Here is a 21322-nt window from a genome sequence, read left to right on the forward strand (position 1 = left end):
CAGCGGAATGATCACTAACCCCAGGGAGAGGGACCAGGGCCTGGGATTCCCCAAACAACTTCCTTCAGTACTTTTTTCTTTCTTAATCTTTCCTTCTACTACAATCTGTTAGTTGCTGCAGAGTAAACTCCAAGTGAGCATGTTTTCAATTTTCCCTATTGCTTACTTGTTGCACAGAATTTTAGAGTATTAAGACCTTAGACATTGGCATCAGTTCTTCAATTTATGGAGAGAAAAAGAGGCCCAGAAAGGTCTTGCCTTACCTAAATCAAGTTTAACCTAGGTCCACGGACTCCCAGAGTTCAAAGCTCTTTCTATGCTAATCCAAGGACCGCACAATTACTTGTCAGAAAATCCTTATTTAAAAAAATTATTTTTATAATTCCAGTTAGGTTAATTCTTCTTTGAAAATAATCCTCAGTTTCTCACGGAATGAAGGTTTTTGTAATTTCTAACCATGAAGAGAATTTTGAATTTTACTCAAGAGGAAAATTCCTCTTGAATTTTACTCTGTTCAGGTAAAATCCTGCATAGAATTAAAGTTAATTTTATAGCATTAGGCTTATTTGATATATTATTGGTACTAGTAGTAAGACATTTCAGATAAGTCATTAAATTGAAAATTTATGTCAAAGGTATTTGAAATGTCAATCCTTAGGGAGGCTTTCTTGGCTGGTAAGGTACTAGAGAGCACATAGAGTAAAATCAAAGTTCCAAGATCAGCTTAATTAATTTTATAGCTAATCTGAAAATTATCTTAGTTACATTAATTATAAAACTTATTTTAGTTGTAAATTACGCAATACCCCCTCTTATGGAAGTAAGAAACTACTCTATTTATTACGAAGATGTACTGTCAAGAAATTGAAAAAGGAACGTATTAGGGTTATTTATTTGTGAATGCTGATTTCTTCTACTGCTACCCAAAACTTTGTTGGCCTTAAAACACAGCCATATCTATAGATGTAACAGACACATTTCAGGAAACAAACACTACATTTTCACACTTTATATCAGAATACTTTGGTGGGAAACAAAACCACAAACACATTTTACATGTACATTTACAAGCAAGTAGCAATAAGGTCATTTGGGGAAAAAGATCTCTGACGATGTTCTGTATTGATCTCTGACCTGGAGGAAGAAATAACTGAAGCTATGAATGCCCAAGATCTGATTCCTACCATCTATAAGACTTGAGATTTAGAATAAAAAGGAGAAAGCAGACAGTCTAAAAAATTTCTAAGGATGTTAACATGATATTTTTTAGAATGTGCACCTAAGACATAATGAACACCAACTGCTTTATTTTGATAATTCAGCACACTTAGTTTTAAATGTATCTTATCAAAATAAATCAGGATATTTTAACGTAACTTGGCGTTGAAGGCTCACTGAAGGCATGGCAGCGTGAGTGGGGAGAGGGGACTACACTCTCCTAAAAGCAAATTATATCCGAATGAAAGAGGCATAAATGTTCCTAAGTTTCTAAATGTTTCTAAGGCAGAGACCCCACTCTTCTATTTTTATCATATACATTTCTTCGAAAAACTTTCTCTAGACATGGCCTAAATTATGAAATTTGAAACATTACAGATTTACTTTTGCTTATGCCAATCTGGACATATCACAGGCTCTAGGTTCAAAGATCTCTAAGTCCTTTAAAGTTTACAGTTTGTACAACCCTGACCAGTATAGCTTTACATTCTTTTAAGTCATATATGTATTTTCAGATTTTATTTATTTATTCTGAGAGCCAGTGAGCGTCAGTGGAGAAACAGGGAGAGGCAGCGGGAGGAGCAGACGCCCCACTGAGCAGGACGTCTGACATGGGGCTCTAGATCCCTGAAGCCCAGGATCATGACCTGAGCAGAAGGCAGGAGCTTAATGTCCGAGCCACCCAGGTGCCTCTTAAATCATAATTCAAAAGCTAAAGCTAAGAATTTTTTTCTTCCATTCAATGTATTGTAATTATCTTAAGTAGAAATATCACAGCATCAAAGATACGCCAATTAGCAAATAGATAAAAAAATTGTCTGCTTATTTATTTTTTATTTTTATTGCGTACCCATATAACTATTTTAGTACATTACCACTGACTACGAGAGCCCAGCTGTTATTCTTCTAGATGGGACAGAATACTATAAAAGGGCATCTTGAGAAAACTGAACATACAGTCCTGGATTCCGATACGGCTTCAAGAATTTAGTAAAACATCAGAATTATATAGATTATAGTGGACAATATACCAAATATATTTTAAGTTGTCCTTGTATACATGCCTGAAAAAAATCCGATAAACTCCAGCCGTCCTCTGGAAGCTTGCAAGCAAGCAGATACAGACTTTCCGAGAGCCAGACCAGATGTGGCAGAAGCAGCAAGAGGCCGGGAATGAAAAGGCCTTGGGGCTTCTCACCCTGTCCTAGCCACCACGACGGGACCAGGGCAGGTCACTACTTCTTTTGGCCTGAGTTACCTAAACTGAATGACCCTTCCAGCTTTTCAATTTTATGGTTCTAATCACTTAATATGCTGCTGTTAAGTAGGAAGAAGGTCCACATCCTGTACCTCACCCTAGGGAATTTCAATAAGCAAATCAAGGTACTTTTTGGATATAGGAGAGTGCGTGTTTATCCAGCTCTGGATTCAAAGCAGAAAACAAAACTTATCTTTAAAGACAACGCAGCATCTTCCAGCGGTTTCTCGGACTTGCTTAAGTAGTCCTACTTGGGTTGCCTCTCACAGAAGCCCTTCGCGTTCAACACTGAGGACAAGACCAGCGCGCTCGTGCGTTACGGACCAGACGCCCGGTACAGAAGGAACGCCCCATGCTACTTGGTGACATACGGCTTGCATTACAGCTTAGGTGAGACAGGAGGAAACTGTAACACTTCTATGTACAGGAGAGAGGAGGTGATCGAACAGGCCACGTGGTGGAAGAAATGCTACCACGGGACACACCACAGAATGCGGCACAAAGGGGATGTGAATTGAAGAGGTAGAGCCATAAGAAGACAGAAAACCAGCACTCGGTAAACATCAACCAACGGACAGCAGTCAGTTCCCGACGCCTGCGGTAACCGCACGAACCGGCAGGGAAAGCTGCCCGTGCAGAAGCCAGGGCTGGGGGCGGGGGGTGGCGGTGGGCACGGGGAAAACGCCAGCTCCTCTTTCGGAGTCAGGCTTCTATGTCACCTATCTTCCGCCCACATCCACTCCCACCACGGATCTGCCCATCACCACCACGGACACTGACCCGAAGAGACGGTGACGTGAGTGGAGGGGAGGGAGGCGGCCGTGAGGGTGGGAGAGGGGGGAGGAAAAGAGGAAACAGAACGCGAGGAGCAGCGCTAGGTTTGAGTCTGGAGGTTACGATGCCGCAGACATCAAACTCGGAGCCTGGGATTGCATACCAACCATCCCCCACTCTTTCCTCAAGCCTCTGGACTCACTTGGACGCTTGCTAAGAGATCTCTAAGTCGCTGAGCAGCTGGCTGGGGGGGGGTGCTCTGCGGCCCCACCCAGGTGTGAGGCTGATTATGAAGTAAGAGCCCAGGCTCACAGGTACACACAGGGATCTGGGCGAGGACCCTGGTCACACACATACTCTCCCGCTACAGCTCCGAGGGGGAAGTACACCAGCTGACCAGCACCCCGGAGCCATTAAGATTCTGGAGGGGAGGAAGTACCTTCTGGAAGTGCATTCAACGACAGCTAAGGACTGGAGTTAAGGGACAGGAGAGTGCTTTATGAGATAGCTCTCGTAGCCAGTTACATTTCTGTAGCCCGGTTAGACCCGTATGTGCCTAGGGCTCATCTCACAAATTCATCTTCTACCACCGAAATGAATTAAGAATTAGTTTTCACCTGCCCCAATTGTGAACAGAGTGAACTTTAAAAAAGCGTGAGACATTTCTGCATCAATGGGGAAGCAAGTGTAAGGCAGATACTGTTTCACTGAGCTCTCAAGGAATAATAAAGGGTATCCTGCCCTTCTTCAGATTAAGGGTTCTGAACCAGGTGAGGATATTTAAAAATCAAACACTGCTTTCGGCAGGACAATGTTAATCCCTACTATTTACTACAGATATTGTTCCTCATCTAATTTGACACATGAATACAGATACTAAGGTTCCAAAATAGGTCCTCATTTTGAAATCACTATTTTGCTCCAGGGCATTCATTGAAAGTGTGGGTCAGTTCTGAACTTTCTATTTACTAATGAGCTAACTAAAATACTTTTTATAGGAGAAAATACCCTCTTATAGCACAACCTTTCTGTTGAATATTTTTAGAAGTCACACTAGACATCTAATTTTATTTTTAAAAAGGAGACCTAAAACATGAACGAAATATTACGCTAATATTGTAATTAGCGTACAATTTACCTGAAGGAGAGCCATGTGCTGAGCTCATACTTTTGACCTTGGAGTCGGACAGTCGAGAGATACTGTTAGCTCTAATTCTAGGTGAGAATTTATCTGAAGGTACTAATCTGGCCCCGCTTCGGATGACGGCTTCCGCAGTCCGAGAGGAGGCGCTACTTCTAGAGATGGTGGCCTCAGAGTCACTGCGGGCGGACAAGGAGCCAAGCCTCGTTCGCCGAGGCTGCGCCAGCAGATCAATCCTAGAGATGTTGCGCCTTCCCGTGGGCGGCTTCGACGTGGAGCTGGTTGTGGACACTTCAGAAGCAACCGAGGCCTTGTCGGCATCAGCCAGCTCGCTGTCGGACACTTCGCCGAGTCGGGCTCTGCGCAACAGGGAAGTCCTGGTGGGCCGCGGCCTGGGGAGGGTGGCTGGCTTACCGGAGGATCCCGGCGCTACGGGAGACGTCTTGGATTTCGTCACTTTGCTTCCTTCCAGTTTGGAATGTGCGTGCTCGTCCGTTGAGGTAAGCGTCCTGGCGTGAGATTTACAAGAGTAAGTTTCCTGATCCGAGGACATGATGTCGGAGATGGCAGAGTGAGGTACGCTGGAGGTCTGGTCGTCGTCCGTCAAATCCACAGAAGGTTGTCTCATTCGTCCACTGGACTGTACAAATTTACGACCCTCCGCTCTTGAGCCCACATCTGACGAACGACTTTTGGTTTTCTTCTCGACTTTCTCCCTAGCACCTGAAGATGATGACTTTGTCACATCCTTCGAAGGAGAACCCGTGGAACACCTATCTTTGTAGAGACTCGTGAAACTCTTTCGCTTTTGGGTTGACTTTCTTTCGGTCTCGCCCGTGACCAGACTGATTGTACTCGCGGTGTCCACATCCGACTCTGGGGAGATCGAGTTGTCCCTGTTGTAACTGGGAGTGTCCGGGCCATCGTCAGTTTTATTATCTTCACGCAGTTTGGCTTCCAGAAAAGCCATCACCGCTTCTGTGTCTTTGAGAATAAGGGTGGTGTCCATACTAGAGTCTGTGTCCATCGAGTCGCTCCTGTCCCGTATTCTGCTGACAGCTGGCAGCGCCAGGGAAGGCGGTGTAGACGAAGTCTGCTTATTTATATGGGGAATAAGCTCTATGGGGATGTTGGGGCTAGGTTTTTCTATGGTGAAGCTTCCTTGCCGCACCAAGGACTTGGAGGATTCCTTCTTCTCTCCGCCCTTTGGAGTCTGACCTTTGAGAACGTCCTCAGCTTTTCTTCGCTTGCCCTCGTTTTGTGTCACCCTTTCTCCTTTGCTTGCAGAGTGTCCTGGGATTTTTTCTTGAGGTTGTGACTCCTGTTTGAAAGATTCCTCCCGGCACCTATCTGTCTGACCTGAAACGTTCTTGGAAGCGGACAACTTGGTAGGCGTCCACTGGACCTGGTCGTTTTGTTCTTGCTGCTGAATTTTAGCTAATGTCTGCTTTACCAAAGAAGTTTCCTTCTCGGTTTCGCTTTTGTCCTTCCCAGACAAGCTGCCCAAGTGAAGCAGGATTTTACCATCTCCGCCGGGTTTGGTGGCCTCCCCATTCACGGCCCTGCTCATCTTACTTAGGGCTCTGTCGGCATCTTGTTTGTCCTTCTGGTAGGCCTGTGCTGGCGCTTCTTTCTCCTGGAGTTCTGTGTCCTGTTTTTCTCCGATCTCTGACCTCTGTGTCATACCCTTGGCTCTGGAGCTCTCAAGACACTTCTCCTCATTTGGAAGCTGGGGAAGGGTACGTCGCCTTCTCTCTCCCTGGCTAGCCAAGGAAGTGGCCGACCCCGTACTTCTCACTGAAATGCCAGACTCACTGATATCTGCATCTATAACACAAAACCACAAAGGAGACATTATGAGGGCAAAAAAAAGTACAAATAAAAAGAGTAACATGTTACGTTAGATTTTGCAGTGTCTGTTAAGAAACGGCTTTGTATAACAAGAAAACTTTGAATAAACACACCAGCATTGTGACAGAGTAGTTTCAAAAGCAAGTATGAGGCCACGATGTACAAATAAGCAGATTATTAATAGGGGGAGTGTTTTAGGAGATGAAAATTGGGGTCATCTGTTCTTAATCTTCCATCTGTTCCTTTTTCTCTCAATGTATTTTATGGCAGGGAAGGTCACTGTGTTCCTTCTTGCTTCTGTAAGGTCCGTGAAATTTTGCTGAAGAAAATTTTGCAGAATTGCACAGAGAATGCCTAATAAACACTTTCAATTACATAGTATAGAAGAATATTTCTAGGTTGTTCAGTGGCTTAAATATCCGACTCTTGCTCTCAGCTCAGGTCTCGATCTCAGGGTCATGAGTTCAAGCCCGTGTTGAACGTAAAAAAGAAATATATCTAGGTTTTTTTTTTTTTTTTAATATTTTATTTTTAAATCAGAGAGAGAGTGAGTACAAGCAGGCCAGTGGCAAGCAGAGGGAGAAGCAGGCTCCCGGCTGAGCAAGGAGGCTGATGTGGGACTCGATTCCAGGACCCTTGGATCATGACCTGAGCCAAAGACAGCCGCTTAACTGACTGAGCCACCCAGGCGCCCCTATATCTAGTTCTAGTTGTTTTTTAAAAAGATCTTATTTATTTATTTGACAGAGACAGCAAGAGATGGATTATAAGCAGGGGGGAGTAGGAGAGGGAAAAGCAGGTCTCCCGCCAAGCAGGGAGCCCTTGACGTGGGGCTTGATTGCAGGACCCTGGGATCGTGAAATGGGCCACCCAGGTGCCTCTGGTTGAGTTTTTAATGAGCATTGTTAGCTATCTGAGAGAATTACAAGTTTGAATAGCTTAAGTAAACAGAAAACGCACAACTTTAGAAGGTTCTCTAAATAAAAATTTAACACTGACTAAAATAATTAAAAAAATTTTTTTAAAGATTTTATTTATGAGAGAGACAAAAAGAGAGAGCATGAGAGGGGAGAGGGGCTGAGCACAGAGCCCAGAGCCCAGAGCAGGGCTCCATCCCAGGACCCCGAGATCATGACTTAAGCCAAAATCAAGAGTCAGACATTTAACCGAATGAGCCACCCAGGTACCCCAAGAATTTAAAAAATTTTAAGTGTGAAACAAGAGAACAGGACTTATCATACTTTTACAAACTGAGGGATTTTTTAAATTATGGTCTTCCAGTATATTAATGCCTCATATAGGAATACAAGGTCATTTTTTCTTTTCACGATTAAGTAGAAGACAATGAGAAAATATATGATTTGATGTTTCTATGTGAGAGAATTTGAGAATACCTAAGGATTTTCCTGACTGCTGTACCTGGAATGCATTTCTGAGATAAAGGAAATTAACATATAAAGCATTCTCATCTTTGGGGGTAAGTGGAGATAAGATGACCAAGACATAATTTCTTTCTTTCCTTTTTTTTTTTTTTTTTTTTAAAGATTTCATTTATTTATTTGACAGAGATCACAAGTAGGCAGAGAGAGAGGAGGAAGCAGGCTCCCTGCCGAGCAGAGAGCCAGATTCGGGGCTGGATTCTAGGACCCTGAGATCATGACCTGAGCCAAAGGCAGAGGCTTTAACCCATTGAGCCACCCAGGTGACCCAAGACATAGTTTCTGTGAGTCTTTTATCACTTCATAATTCTGAAAGTTGAACATTTAAACTTCACAATAATATGATGGTTATGATGCAGGAAAACTGCCACTAAATTTCCTGATTCAACTTTAGCCATTAGTGACTTTACGGTGTCTCATCTCTGTAGTGCTGCCAGAAGCACCTAAAATGTACTCGCTGTTTTATCTTTTTGTATTTTTCTAGCACTGCTCACATTGTAATGTTCCTAACATGCATGCGATGAATGTTTAACAAGAATATTTAGGATTCAGGGGTGCCTGGGTGGCTCAGTGGGTTAAGCCTCTGCCTTCGGCTCAGGACATGATCTCAGGGTCCTGGGATCGAGCCCCACATCAGACTCTCTGCTCAGCAGGGAGCCTGTTTCCTCCTCCTCTCTCTCTCTCTCTCTGCCTGCCTCTCTGCCTACTTGTGATCTCTATTTGTCAAATAAATAAATAAAATCTTAAAAAAAAAAAAGAGTACTTAGGATTCAAGTCAAATTATCAGCTTATCTAAATAATTTAGAAGATGATAAAACATGTTGAAACAAGATAATGAAGGGGCAGCTGGTTTGTTATATAACGAGGGCTGAATTTTGCTTCCTACAGCTAACCTGACTAATTCATAATGGATTCTTGGTAAGTTTACCTAGCTCCTTTGACCCCTCTGTTCGGGTTTCTTGTTTCCCAACAGGTGACCAGTTTATGTTAATCAATGCCCAAATCACTCGGTCTTTTCCAAAGATATTTGGTAATACTATCAATTACTTCTAATTTCTATAGTAAATCAGTGATAAAGCTTTTCTAGTACATTGCTATGCACCTTGCTCAAATGTTTGCAGAGTAGTGTTTACAAAATTCCTAAACCATATTTTTGGGGTGCCATAAGCCAGAGACAAAATAAATTTCCACTTCCATGTTCAACAATAATAAAACTAAGAATACAGATAAAAATCCACATGGAAATTCTCCTTGAGGGTTTTATTTCTAATTAAGAATGCAATCAACTGAACATAATAAAATCATTAGAGGCATAAAATTTCATTTTTTTAAAGAAACTTTTTATTTCAGGGCGCCTGGGTGGCTCAGTGGGTTAAGCCGCTGCCTTCGGCTCAGGTCATGATCTCAGAGTCCTGGGATCGAGTCCCGCATCGGGCTTTCTGCTCAGCGGAGAGCCTGCTTCCCTCTCTCTCTCTCTGCCTGCCTCTCCATCTACTTGTGATTTCTCTCTGTCAAATAAATAAATAAAATCTTTAAAAAAAAAAAAAAAAAAAAGAAACTTTTTATTTCAGTTCACAGAAATATTAGAAGGCAATAAAAATCACATTGCATAGACTTGCAAAAAGTAAATTAAGTGTCTTAGTTCTTTTTATTGAATTGTATTTTTTTTTACTTAAATACAAAAGTATTAACATATTTGCTGTATTAATGATATTAATTAATGTTATAATTTGGAACTATTGTTAGTCTTACTTTAAAATTTTCATTTATATATATATGTCATAGATAAGAATTTGTATATGTGTTTCACCTACAAATTATCTCTTATCTTCAGTTATATTTTAACGGTATTTGCATTATTAGTGCAAATACAATCATATGTATGTAGTATAAGCATGAGAATATATGATTATGTTTACTTAAATTTAACTAACTTCTCACTATAGATTTTTTTTTAAAGATTTTATTTATTTGACAGGCAGAGATCACAAGTAGGCAGAGAGGCAGGCAGAGAGAGAGGAGGAAGCAGGCTCCCTGCTGAGCAGAGAGCCTGATGCGGGGATCCATCCCAGAACCCTGGGATCATGACCTGAGCTGAAGGCAGAGGCTTTAACCCACTGAGCCACCCAGGCACCCCTAGATTGTTTAAAAAAAACAACAACCATGTGTGATTCACAAAAAAGAAAGAGCGAGAGAGAGAAAGAAAATACCATTCTCTAAAGGGACAGGTACAGACAGTTCCATTATCCTTTCGTCTTGATCATGCCTTGTATGATTTGCAGCCAGACTAGCCCACTGTGAAACCCAGCGTTTGTTTCCAGATGAAGACGTGCCTTCCTAAAGGAGAAAAATAAGGGAATGAAATCAGAGCCTATTTAGTCAGTTCTATGTAGTCTCATAATCCTGTCATAGGAAGCCATATTCAAATCTCATGTCGCCATATTATCGTTAATTAAATTTCCTCACATTTAGAATGAAGATTCTCTAGGTACCCCTTTAACCACATGTTATTATTACTGTGGACGTAGTATAATTTGCTCTACTTATTAAATACTAATGATGGCACTAAAATAAACACTTGGAGCTTCAAATTCACTGCGGCTGGACGAACCTGGGTCTGCTTCTGCAGCCTCAGGGCCACGACAGTGCGGCTGGCTCTACTTCACTCTCTGCAACAGGAGCCTGAAGGTTCTCTAGCCCTCTAGGTGCTTCTAGGAATCAGACTGGATCCAGAGTCCCAAGGGGTATTAAATCTGCCAGATCATGTCTTCGGGGATTTTAAAAACAAACCCAAAGCTTAAGACTTCTTTTTATAACACTTTACTGTTTCCAGAAGAATCCAGAAATCACTCAGCCTTTAAGAATTTTTCTGTTAACTAGTCTGAATCTCGACTTGTGCATGACTAGATCTGGCCTTAAGGTGAGTGCTCTTTGAATCGTTATAGTCAAGTGTGAAATGGAATTTAATTCATGATATGGTTCCACAGGCTCATGGGCATATACTGGTAATTTTTAATACCAGGGCAATCTAAGCATTTAATGTGGGAGATCTAGGAAGTACAGAAAAAAATCCTGTTACCTCATGAAAAATCTAAGTTCAGGCTTCATTTTGAGACTGTAATATAATCAAAATTGTATTACGAATTATTCAAAACATACCTTAAGTATCGGATTTACTACTAAGGATGATAGGCTAAAAACTGATGAAGTATTTCACACAGACTACATACACGATTTCATGAATAGGTTCAAATAGTAGGTATTTAGTGACATACATACAGTGAAGCCTAAGGAGTCCTCCAAAGCCTGCTGAGTCCTTGAACTCCCTTTCAAGAGTCTGTGCCAACTGCCCACAGCTCTCAGCCTGAAGCAAGTACCAGAGCCACTCACACCTTCACCGATAGGAGAACTATTCTGTCAAGAGGTTCTCCTGGCCTGGTTGGGTGACTCTTTCAAAGGCTGGTGCAACATACTGGGGCTACATATAAAGTCCACTTGCATGGGTGGAGGGGACAGAGAAGGAAGGGGGGGGTCTTACAGAGTTCATGTTCATCAGAATTGTTGCTGGAGCAATTAGAAAACCCAAACACTGCCTTGATAAGTATCATTTGCTTTCAGTAAGGAAATCTGGCATCTTATAAAACAGAAACTAGAATTAAAATTCTCTAAGATTGAGGAAGAAAAAAGAACACTAAAATACATAATTGCCTTCAGGGAAAAGCAGACCACTAAAAGGGACAATTTTAACATAAAACAGGTGGATTCACCTGTCTATTGAAATATTTTATTTACAACTCATGCAAATGTAACATTTATTTTATAATTTATTTATACTTTTAGGTTTTGTTTTATTTACCACTTGTATATTTATTTACCATTTGTAGATTTTAAACCACCTAATTTCCTGAGAGACAGTATGGCACAACGAGTAAGAGAATGAGTTAAGAAAATAAGGCCTCCTACGGTTCAAATTCTGGCTCCATAGGTACCACGCTTTGTGACCTTTGTCAACTTAATTTCTACATATCTTCTTTTCCTTATTCGTGAAACGGCACAAGAAAGCTCCTATTGGTTGTTAGCTCTTACTGTCTCAATAAATTATAATGAATTAATACTTCTCAGTTACATACATCTTTCACATTTCTCTTTGACTTAACAATGTGGAATGACATTCTAGTATCATTTCCAGTACAGGAAGAACTATTTGTTGAGGGCATAAATCTCGGGCAGTTACTCTGCCAAGAGGGTCAGACTTAACTGTAAACAGGCTTTATCAACAATCCTGTTTGTGAGAAAATTGCAGCTGAAACAGGGCATTGCCCAATACTAAGGCACTCTGTTAAACGTGGCTGCTCTGGATTTGTACTCAGGTCTTCCTGGCTCTACTGTACCAGACTGACTCCCTGACTTTGTTAGTCAAGGCAACCTTGGTTAACTTCATGTTACCCAAATCACATCCAGATGCACCGTACCCGCACGTACTGACATATGAAAGTTCTGTCTGGCATGATAGTCAGGCCTGTCCATGCTAACTACATGCCCTCCTAGGAAGTGTAAGCAATGTATGTTTTTTTGTTTTCTCTCATAATACCAGTCAGAGCAGTAAGCATGTAACTTACTAACTGCTTTCTGAAGTTAACATTTTCCTTTCACGATGAATATAATAACATAATTGAAAAGAACGTAACAACAAAACTGAAACAGAATTACTGCAAAATTGCTTCAGGCTTTTATTCGAAACAAATTAATTTGTGAGAATTTAGTTTTTAGAAGGACTCTCAAGGGGATGTATCAATTACTTAAATTACTTAAAATAATGTAATTACAAAAATGATAAAAAATTTACATTTTTGTCTAAAAGTTACATAGGAGGAAGGGATGTGTACCTCTGAGTTGTGAAATCCGGGTGTACTCAGTGGCTTTCTTTCTTCCATTACTACTGCAGCAGAGCTGAGAGCCCAATCTTTTATCAGATCTTTATGCTTTTCATTGATAATAGGCCTATTATAATCCTGATTGTCATCTACTCCAAATACCTAGGAGGAGAAATTATTTTATAAATGAGAAGTCTGAGCACCAGATTACTAGGAATAGTATCAGTAACTTCAGAGGCAAATAAAAATACTCTGAATTAATTTCGATGGGTAATTCACTAGTGAGGAAAACATGTTTAAGGACAGTGCAACGTCCAACTGAAGTGAGAGTTGGAAAGAAAAACTGGGCTGTGGCAGCTTACTTCACAGTAAATGAGACTATCCTTTTTAATATTTAGCCAAGTACTGTTTGATAATAAACAGCCAGGATACTACATCTGATTTGTTAAAAGAGGTTAATAACGTTAAATATTATAATAATGCAGAGTTAGGAAAGAATACTACTTCAGCTTGTTTCTAGCTTGTCTCTTTGCTCTATTATTTTTGAGAATCATGTTGCAAAACTGTAAACATATGCCTGATTTCACTGGTTCTTTCCCCAACAAAAGTGTAACATTTATATACATGAATTCAAATTATACTTGGAATTTTTTAAGGTCCCAAATATCAGATTTTGTTGTGTGATCTTGGTATAGAGTACAGCATGATCTTCAAATTTTATTTGCCTAAAAATTCATCAAAAGGCCTTTGAAAGGCAGATCCTGGGTCTCCTCTCACAGATCAGGATTTTCAATAAGCAGGTGGAGTACTGTCAATACTTGTGGGACACTTAAACACAGAGACCAGTAATCATGTGCTCGATCAAGGGCAGGATCTGATCTTACTGATTTCCTGGTACGGTAACAGGCTGGAGAATAGGGTTTTCAAACAGACTGGAGAAGGGTTATAATAGGTAAACTTTAATATTCCATTTTACTAGTAAGTTTCTTCATTCCCAATGCTTATTATTTATAGACTTTATTTGTGGCTCTAATTACTACAGTCAAGAAAAATATTATGTGTTTGAATTTCGTGCTTTGTAGAAAGGGTCTTTAGAACATAACCAAAGGGCCTTCTTTGCTATAAAAAGGGGAAAATACCCTAGGTTAAACTCTTTTCTAGAAACCTTTTTAATGATTATACAATATACCTGATAAATTCTAAAGCCCACATTTAATGAAAGAGACAACAGATTTTCAAATTCTTAACTAAAACTTGGAAATTTTACCACTAGATGGCCTTATTACTTAATATTTAATTCAAGTATAACTACAGTTTTCAAGAATTGTGATTTAATACTGCTGAACCATTCAATATTTGAATTATCTCTGCTTTAAAGTGAACTGTATATTGCTAACTTTAAATCAAATGTGGATTTTAATAATACACAGAAGCAGAGTTTATAGAAGGGAAAAAACAAACCTGTTTCATTTTGTCAAACAGCAGAATTGTTAAGTTTAACCACAACAGTAAAGAATGCTGTGGAACGGTGTCCACAGCATTCTGGAGGCATCAGAGCTACTTGAGTTACCTCTGACTGCCTTAGAATAAAAACTCAGTATTATTTCTAACTCAAGTCTCTGACCTCCAAAGTTATTTCCTTATTTTTATAATTACGGGGGGGGGGGCGGGAATCTAACTCCAGTTTGCAAGTAAAGATAAAAACACACACATGTGAGTGTGTGTTTGCACGTGCTACCTGGTATATTACATATAAAAGAGCTCAGGTGATTTTCTGATTTGGTGATAATTACTTCGAATTCATACTCAAAATGGACTTGCAAAATTTGTGTTCCTCAAACATTTAAGCACCAGCAGTTTCAAGTAAAACATAACAGATCTCTCCAAATCACTGATATTCCTTTGAAATGATAACAAAATACATGCAAAGAAGTGATGCTTTTGGGGGAAAAGGGCTGAGCCTGTACAGAGAGGATACTTCGATGACTTTTCTACAGGTGCCTTGTAAAGCATCAGACACAGCTGTGCATACACCTGTCAGAGTTTCTAAATCATCGTCTGTTTCCCAAACAAGTGACAGGGCCTGAGGCACGACTGTGGGGGAAAGAAGTCTCCAAATTCCTACCTGTATTTTTTTGAGTGTTTTGAAAAATTAATGGTAGCAATGACTGCCCATCTTGGGAACCCTATCCTTTTCGTGTCGTGCTACAAAAACATTCACTTGTGAGAATTTTCATGTGAAAACAAAGAGGATGTAAACATCTTATAATGTGTCTGTGTGCTTTAAAGCTATTAGTTTTTTCACATTTCAAAAAGCACGTACAATCTGCCATAGGATCCAATCGTTGGACGAGACTTGAAACCTAAGTTTGCTAGATTTTCCCGTCTTTTCGTTGTAGCCTCCGTCCCTGGATGATTTCATCCACATCCGAGGCTTCCCTTCGATTTCCAACCACAGGCAGTTGCTCCCCTGTCATCTCTCTTTCACAAATGCAGTGTAGTGTGTGTCCACCCCGGGCTCAGGCTTCTCCTCCCTTTCCCGGGCTCAGTCACAGCCCCCAACGTGATGTAGTACAAAATCAGATTCTCTCATTCAGATATTCATTTTTAAGACTAAAAGTCTAGACTGAGGAAGGGAGAGAGAGAGATCAGATACCTGTCTAGGTATTATGTTTCCTCTATAAGAGAGCCTCCCACCCCAAGTTCGCCAGTCAGTTTCTAATTCTTCCAAAAGAAAGGAGGAGTGGACGGGAACAGAAAATTTCCTTTTGAACTTGCACTATCTGCTCTCTGGGCCTGGCAGATGCTTAAAGATAACTCAGTCATCTTCGGGGGTGGGGAATGTTCACGCCTCTAGGTCTCCTGATGGAGGCAGATGCGCATCTCTCTTTTGGGGAGTGACTGTGACCCCTGCTGTGGCCTTAAGGTTTAGGGTAAGAAGACCATACTTGCTCACCATCCTACTCCAAGAATTACGGAACACGTCCTCTCTCTTTTCCTTTGGATGTGTGCATATGATATTCGGCATCTCACTATCATGATAGTTGGGATTTCACATCTGTATCTCAGCGGTTCTTCTAAACAATTTTAACGACCTGTTCCTGAGGTATGTACTTACTATTTTTTGCAGGCAACAGGGCTAGCCACTGTAGGGGCTTCAAAAATATGTATAACTTAGTCCTTGCTCTCAGAGAGCTGAGGTCTAATATAGGAGGCTTATAAAGAAAAGAGAATGTCACCTGAGCCATGCAGAGGCACTCTGCAGTTAAAACAACATTTCTGTAAGAACCAGACTATATTTTTAGAATTTAGTTTCAAATTTAAAGACATGAATGTTCTCCAGATGAAAAAGGGCCAGTATGTGTGGTACAAACCAAGCCTGTGAAAAGTTTGACCTTGTTTTTTTTTAAAAAACCACGTGGCGTATTATCATCGTCACTATTATTTAAAAAGCTTGGACTGTTCAGAAAACGTCCACAGTGTCTAATTCTGAAATTGGAGGAGGGGCGGAATAATGGTATATCAAACCAAAGAATACAGGGTCAGTTTTCATGGGGGTAAATATCCCACTGACTAAATACTTGTAAAGAGAGGTCAAACTCTATTTGGTGACGTCAGGTAAGGGGTTTTGCTTATTGTGGCAAAGTAGAGACCAGTGTGAAAAGGTGTGGAGAAAGGGGTAAGAACTGCCTCTGCATATAAATTTAGTGACAGGTACAAATGCAGAGCAAAATGGTAATTCAACAGCAATAGTCCTTAATTTATTAGTTAAAAAAATTTCCAAATCAGTTGAAAGATTTCATCTTTCCAGAGAAATGAGAAACATAACGGTAGGCTAAACATTAAACTTTTCTGGGCTTATTTTAAATTAGCAACTGAGGAACGGTATCATAAAAAGGACTGACGTACTGACACATTCTCCATCATGGATGAACCCTGCAAACAGGCCACGTGAAAGCAGTAGGTCAAAAAAGGCCACGTGGTGTATGAGTCCACTTACGTGAAAAGCCCAGAAGCAGCAAATCCACAGACATGGAAAGTAGATGAGTGGTTGCTAGGGGCTGGGAAATGGAGTGGGTAGGGAATCTCTTTTTTGGGGGAAGAAAATGCCGTGAATTAGCGCTGACGGTCACACAATGTGAATATACTAAAGGCCAACACACTTTAAATGGCCAAAATGGTGAACGTCATGTGAATGACACTGCCTCAATTTCTTTAAAAAGGCACCATCTAGTTTGATCTTCCCTTTTACTTCTCCCTGTGTAAACACGTGCTTGGATCTGTCCCCTCCCTGAGCCCACCTGTGGTCCCTCATTCTTCACACGCCCTAGCCCTAGGAGTGTTCTATCTGTCCCTCTTCCCTTTTCCGCACTGCTTAGCATTCTCTTCCTACTAGCTTCTCCTTTCCTAGCTTTGAATTATGCTCAGGTCTAATTTCATGCATCTACAGTTAAAATGTCCAATTTCTCTCTTTAGGGCTCAGTTCCTTGACAGGCATTCCTTCCTTTCATGCCTAAAATATGCTGGCTCATCCATGACCATCTTACCTTTTCCTTGCTACACAGATTTTTAAGCGCTAAGCTGCTAGCTGGGTATTGCTAGAAACTCCAAGGCATCTCCAGCCTTCTACTTATCAAGGCAATTCCTCTGAAACTTACACGTGTATTTCTTCTGATAAAACCTGTATTCTTTTGGAGCTTTCATACTAACACATAGAAGGTTTTAAACTATGCATTTGAACAAGTTTACGTTAAGATCAAGATACAAACTAGTTTCAGCAAATAAAAAATATAGGAAAACCTGTTTGTGGAGGCTTGGCCGAATCTGATCAATTTATAAATGCATTAATGAAATTAGCTAATCTATAGCTAACCACACACAGACACCAACAAAAATGAAAGAGGATGCACAGAGCCTTTGTTCTCATTATTCATTAAAAAGAGACTGAGTGTCTACTACATACCAAGCACTCTTCTAAGCACAAGAAATATAGAAGTGATCTAGACAAGTAAGGTCATTCTAGAAAGAACAGGCACAAAGTAAACTAGCTAGAAGGGAGTTCTCTAAGGACAAATAAGACATGGGCACGGGACAGGGACAAAGAGGTGAGCAGCAGGGCTACTGGAGATAGGAGGGGAGAGAAAGCCTCCGACACTGAAGCAGGGGAAGGAAGGAGGAAGGCATGCGAACCGCAAGAAGAGCTTACGGGCTGAGGGCACGGTAGGGGGCAAGTCCTACGAGCTGGCAAATAAGTAAGATTTCATATAATAACACAGGAAGGAAGAAAGGGGAGCCTACTAAGTGTTGTTAAGCTTCTGACTGAAGAAAGGTGAGGGCTCGGATGTGAAGCTTTGGGGACGAGCACAGCCGGAGAAGAGGAGCTGAGAAGGGGAGAGGAGCAGTAATCAGAGAGACCAAAAGTCAACACTGACAAAGACTCTCCTTTAAAAAATTGCTTAGTGAAGAGAGGGCAAGAAAGATTAGTAGAACAGGAAGAAAAATCAAGCCCTCAGAATTCACCAGCTAACAACGGCTATCTGCTTTGGTCCATTAACTCAGATTATTTCTGGCCTGGCAAGAAGTTGAAGAAAATGTTAAGCCCAAATCAAAATGCTGCCCATTATCAAGGTCCTCTCCACTGCTTGAGGCTGTTCATTGATCTCCTGTTCTTCGGTTCCCCCCCCCAACACACGCCTGAATCTGTGGCCGAGTGGACCTGGGACATGCTGCCTTTCTGTGTTCTGTCTGGCGTGGTCACCTAGATTTTGACTGTGGTTTCTCAGGGTTCCCTTGGCTCCAACTTGGATCTAATCTAAACTCTTGCCCTGAACTCCCAAACTGCTTCCAGCTGGATCCAGCACTGACTTTCTTCATCCTGTGTTTCCAGTCTTGTCAGAGCTTTCCTCGTTCTGGATTCCTCCCTACCACCTACTGCCTGTAGAGCAGCACGGGTAGATCAAGGCCCATGAGAGAACAGAAAATGCTCTTAAGGGGCATTTGGGGGGAAATATGTTGCCACGAACACATGGACAGGAACTGAAACTCAGGGCAGGAAGAGTATCTGGCAGAATTGGTCTATGGTATGACGCTTATGGAAAACACTTTTTTCAAGATAGAGCCTCAAGCCTTCTACAATGACCAAATTTGTTTCATTAATTTAATATTTAGCTTTCTGTTCTCACTACAAGTTTTTCTCCCTTAGGTTGGAAGGCTAGGCCATAGCCCTGACTCGCGTCCTCCTCTGCCCTCAGCAGTGTCTGTTTTGATGGAGGAGTGGGAAGAAGCAGCCGGCACTACAGAAGATTCTCAAGACACCATAGGGAGGCCAAAGGACGGAGGGCTGGGGAGGCTATTACTACTGTGGAAAACAGTTACCTTTAATCCGAGCAGTCAACAGCACTTTCTTATTATAGCACATGTCCATGTAAGCTTAGACATAAAACTCAAGAGGTCTTTATAAATAACAAGCATTTGTGTTAATATCCTAAGAAGTGAATGTGGGGACAATGCATAAAATGAGGTTATCTACTGACAAACAGCACAAAAACATGAACCAAAATGCTGTAATCCCATAACCTGAGGTCTGGGGATGGGACACTTCAGTACCCTTTAACTACAACCAGCAGAACAACACAAAGATATGGTATTTCAGCTTGATGATTTCTTTAGAGAGATCCTGTTTTAAGTGCATCCAACTTCTCTTAAGTTAACAAAGTTAACAAGCAAATACCTTTCTTCATTGTCTTCTTTAGGTCCAGGAGTACAGTGTTATTTTGGGGAAAAATTGAAAATGTATTCAGCGCTGTATCATGTGCTGCTGTGGCTTACTCCCTTCCTTCTGACAGTTTTGATTCCAACATGCTATTTTCTCTCGGTTTTCTGTCTCCTCTGGGTGATTCTTTTTAGCCTCCTCTGCTCACTTTGTCCACCCCTGTCCACCTTGCTAAGAACCTCATGGTCTCATCTCCTCTACACATTCTTTCTAAGTAATCTCATCTATTAGTTTGCACTGAGCTACTCTCTAATATTTTCCAAATTAGGAAGTTAGCCCAGATCTCTTACCTAAGGCCCTGATGTTTCTATACCTTTCTATCCAACTGACTACTGGACATGTCAGCAGTTCCTTAACTGCCTTCTCTACTTCCAGTCTTTCCAATTTTCAATGCATTCTTCCCACTTTTGACGGTGATAAGATGTCACTGCCCTATTTAAAAGTTTCGGGGATCCCCCACCAGCATTAAAAACTCTCGAGTCCTTCCTATGATACACAAGGGCCTTCAATATCTAGTCAGATCTCATCTCTCTAAAATAACTGGGGTCCTCTGAACAAGTCCTCCACACTCCCATGCTCCGTATCTGGAACAGGTTGCGCCATATTTCTGGAAAACCACCCCTGTTACAGGATTGATTCCACCTACTTAAGAATGAGCTCAGATGGCAATTAAATTCAGTATTTATTGAGGACATATAAAATACCAGGCACTAGGTTCCCACAATTCTGGAGTTTGCATTCGTGTGTGTGCACGCGTGTGTGTTAGATGGTACTGGGGAGGTGAACAGACAGACAGGAAAGTCTCTGTGGAACTGTCTTCTCTTGGGAATTACTGGCACCCTTCCTCCAATAGCTTATGGCTATCAGAGCATTCACAGTATTTTAATTCATGTTTTTGCTTGTATACTTCCATTCCTCTATCGACTTGTGTCCTGCGGGGAAGAACTCTGTCTTTCCAATTTGAATCTCTCTCCTCTATCATGAAGGATAGCAAGGGATATTGAATAAAGGTTGCTAACTGAATAAATCAATGAAATAAGCCAGCTCTCAAATGATGGGGTAAAAAAGGAAAGACCGCACAGAAGTTTTCAGGGCCAAGCAACAATTAAATACTAGGTGGAAAGGGGCTGAAGGCTCCAACTTCTGTCCACACGCCTGACTCGTCCCAGCAATCTGATATGACACCTGTATTGCTCCTACCCTCCCTGAGTGCTTCTAAGGCCTTGATTCTGGCTAGTTTTGGTCTTTGTTTTCTCCATGCCCACAAGGTTACCTCATCTCCTTCAGACATTTGATGCCTGCTTCCCTGCTTTTGTTTCCCAGAGCCTGATTTCAGCCTGAATTTGGCTTCTGGCTTTAACCACAACTCGCAGAGTCTCAGTTCTTTTCTTTGTATTCACAAGATAATGCAGTGGCTATCCCCTATAGTTATGGGCAGCTTTGTTTTCTGGTTTATACCAACTGGGAATGACTCTGAATTATCTACTCATTCACACACTGCTATTACTTCCCTAAATGAATCCTACTTTAAAATCTTAGTTTTCTCTGTTCAGAGTGGTACTGTGTAATTTGCCATTGAAAAAAAGCTGCTTATGATGATCACAGACAGCAGGTAGGCCCCAGGTTTTGTGGTCCCTCTCTATCTAGCATTTTCCTAAGAGTCTCGTGTGTACCAGTGACTTCTTTCTTGGCTTTCTGTTGTTCTGCATGGGCCGCTCCCTTGCACTGTCACTTCCCCTTGGGCTCCAGATCTGACTCAGGCTGAAAGAACTTTCCAGGACTGATCAGTACCTTGTGTAGAGATCCACACGTGGAGATTCCTAGTAAGGACACAACACCACTAACATTTTTAGACATCTTATTATAAAACAGGCATTGTGATATGCATTTTATGGATTTCATCTTTTTACAAGACCTGGTGAACTTTCTTCCATTTTAGAGAAAAAAGAGAGGTTTAAAGAGGTTAGTTTACTCAAGGGCAAGGGCACCTATGTA

At 41.2% G+C, this 21322-nt stretch overlaps 1 protein-coding gene and 1 long non-coding RNA gene across 12 annotated transcripts in view; one reads left to right on the plus strand and one right to left on the minus strand.

Moving 5' to 3' along the window:
* Positions 1-21322, minus strand: part of CEP170 (centrosomal protein 170) — a 124832-nt gene that overhangs the window by 22681 nt on the left and 80829 nt on the right. For 9 of the 11 annotated variants that reach the window (XM_032317261.1, XM_032317270.1, XM_032317264.1 and 6 more), the window contains 3 exons: positions 12568-12717; positions 9892-10018; positions 4389-6218 (listed from right to left, as the gene is read on the minus strand). In XM_032317261.1, coding sequence (XP_032173152.1) covers positions 4389-6218; positions 9892-10018; positions 12568-12717 — 2107 coding nt within the window. The remainder of the gene's footprint in view (positions 1-4388; positions 6219-9891; positions 10019-12567; positions 12718-21322) is intronic. The other 2 variants (XM_032317271.1, XM_032317266.1) reach the window with 1 other exon arrangement.
* LOC116575785 lies at positions 3588-18995 on the plus strand. Its single transcript, XR_004279952.1, has 3 exons — positions 3588-4020; positions 11566-11666; positions 18758-18995. It is a non-coding gene; the product is annotated as an uncharacterized LOC116575785 (long non-coding RNA).

The sequence above is a fragment of the Mustela erminea genome, chromosome 17 (genome assembly GCF_009829155.1).
Source record: "Mustela erminea isolate mMusErm1 chromosome 17, mMusErm1.Pri, whole genome shotgun sequence".
NCBI lineage: Eukaryota > Metazoa > Chordata > Mammalia > Carnivora > Mustelidae > Mustela > Mustela erminea.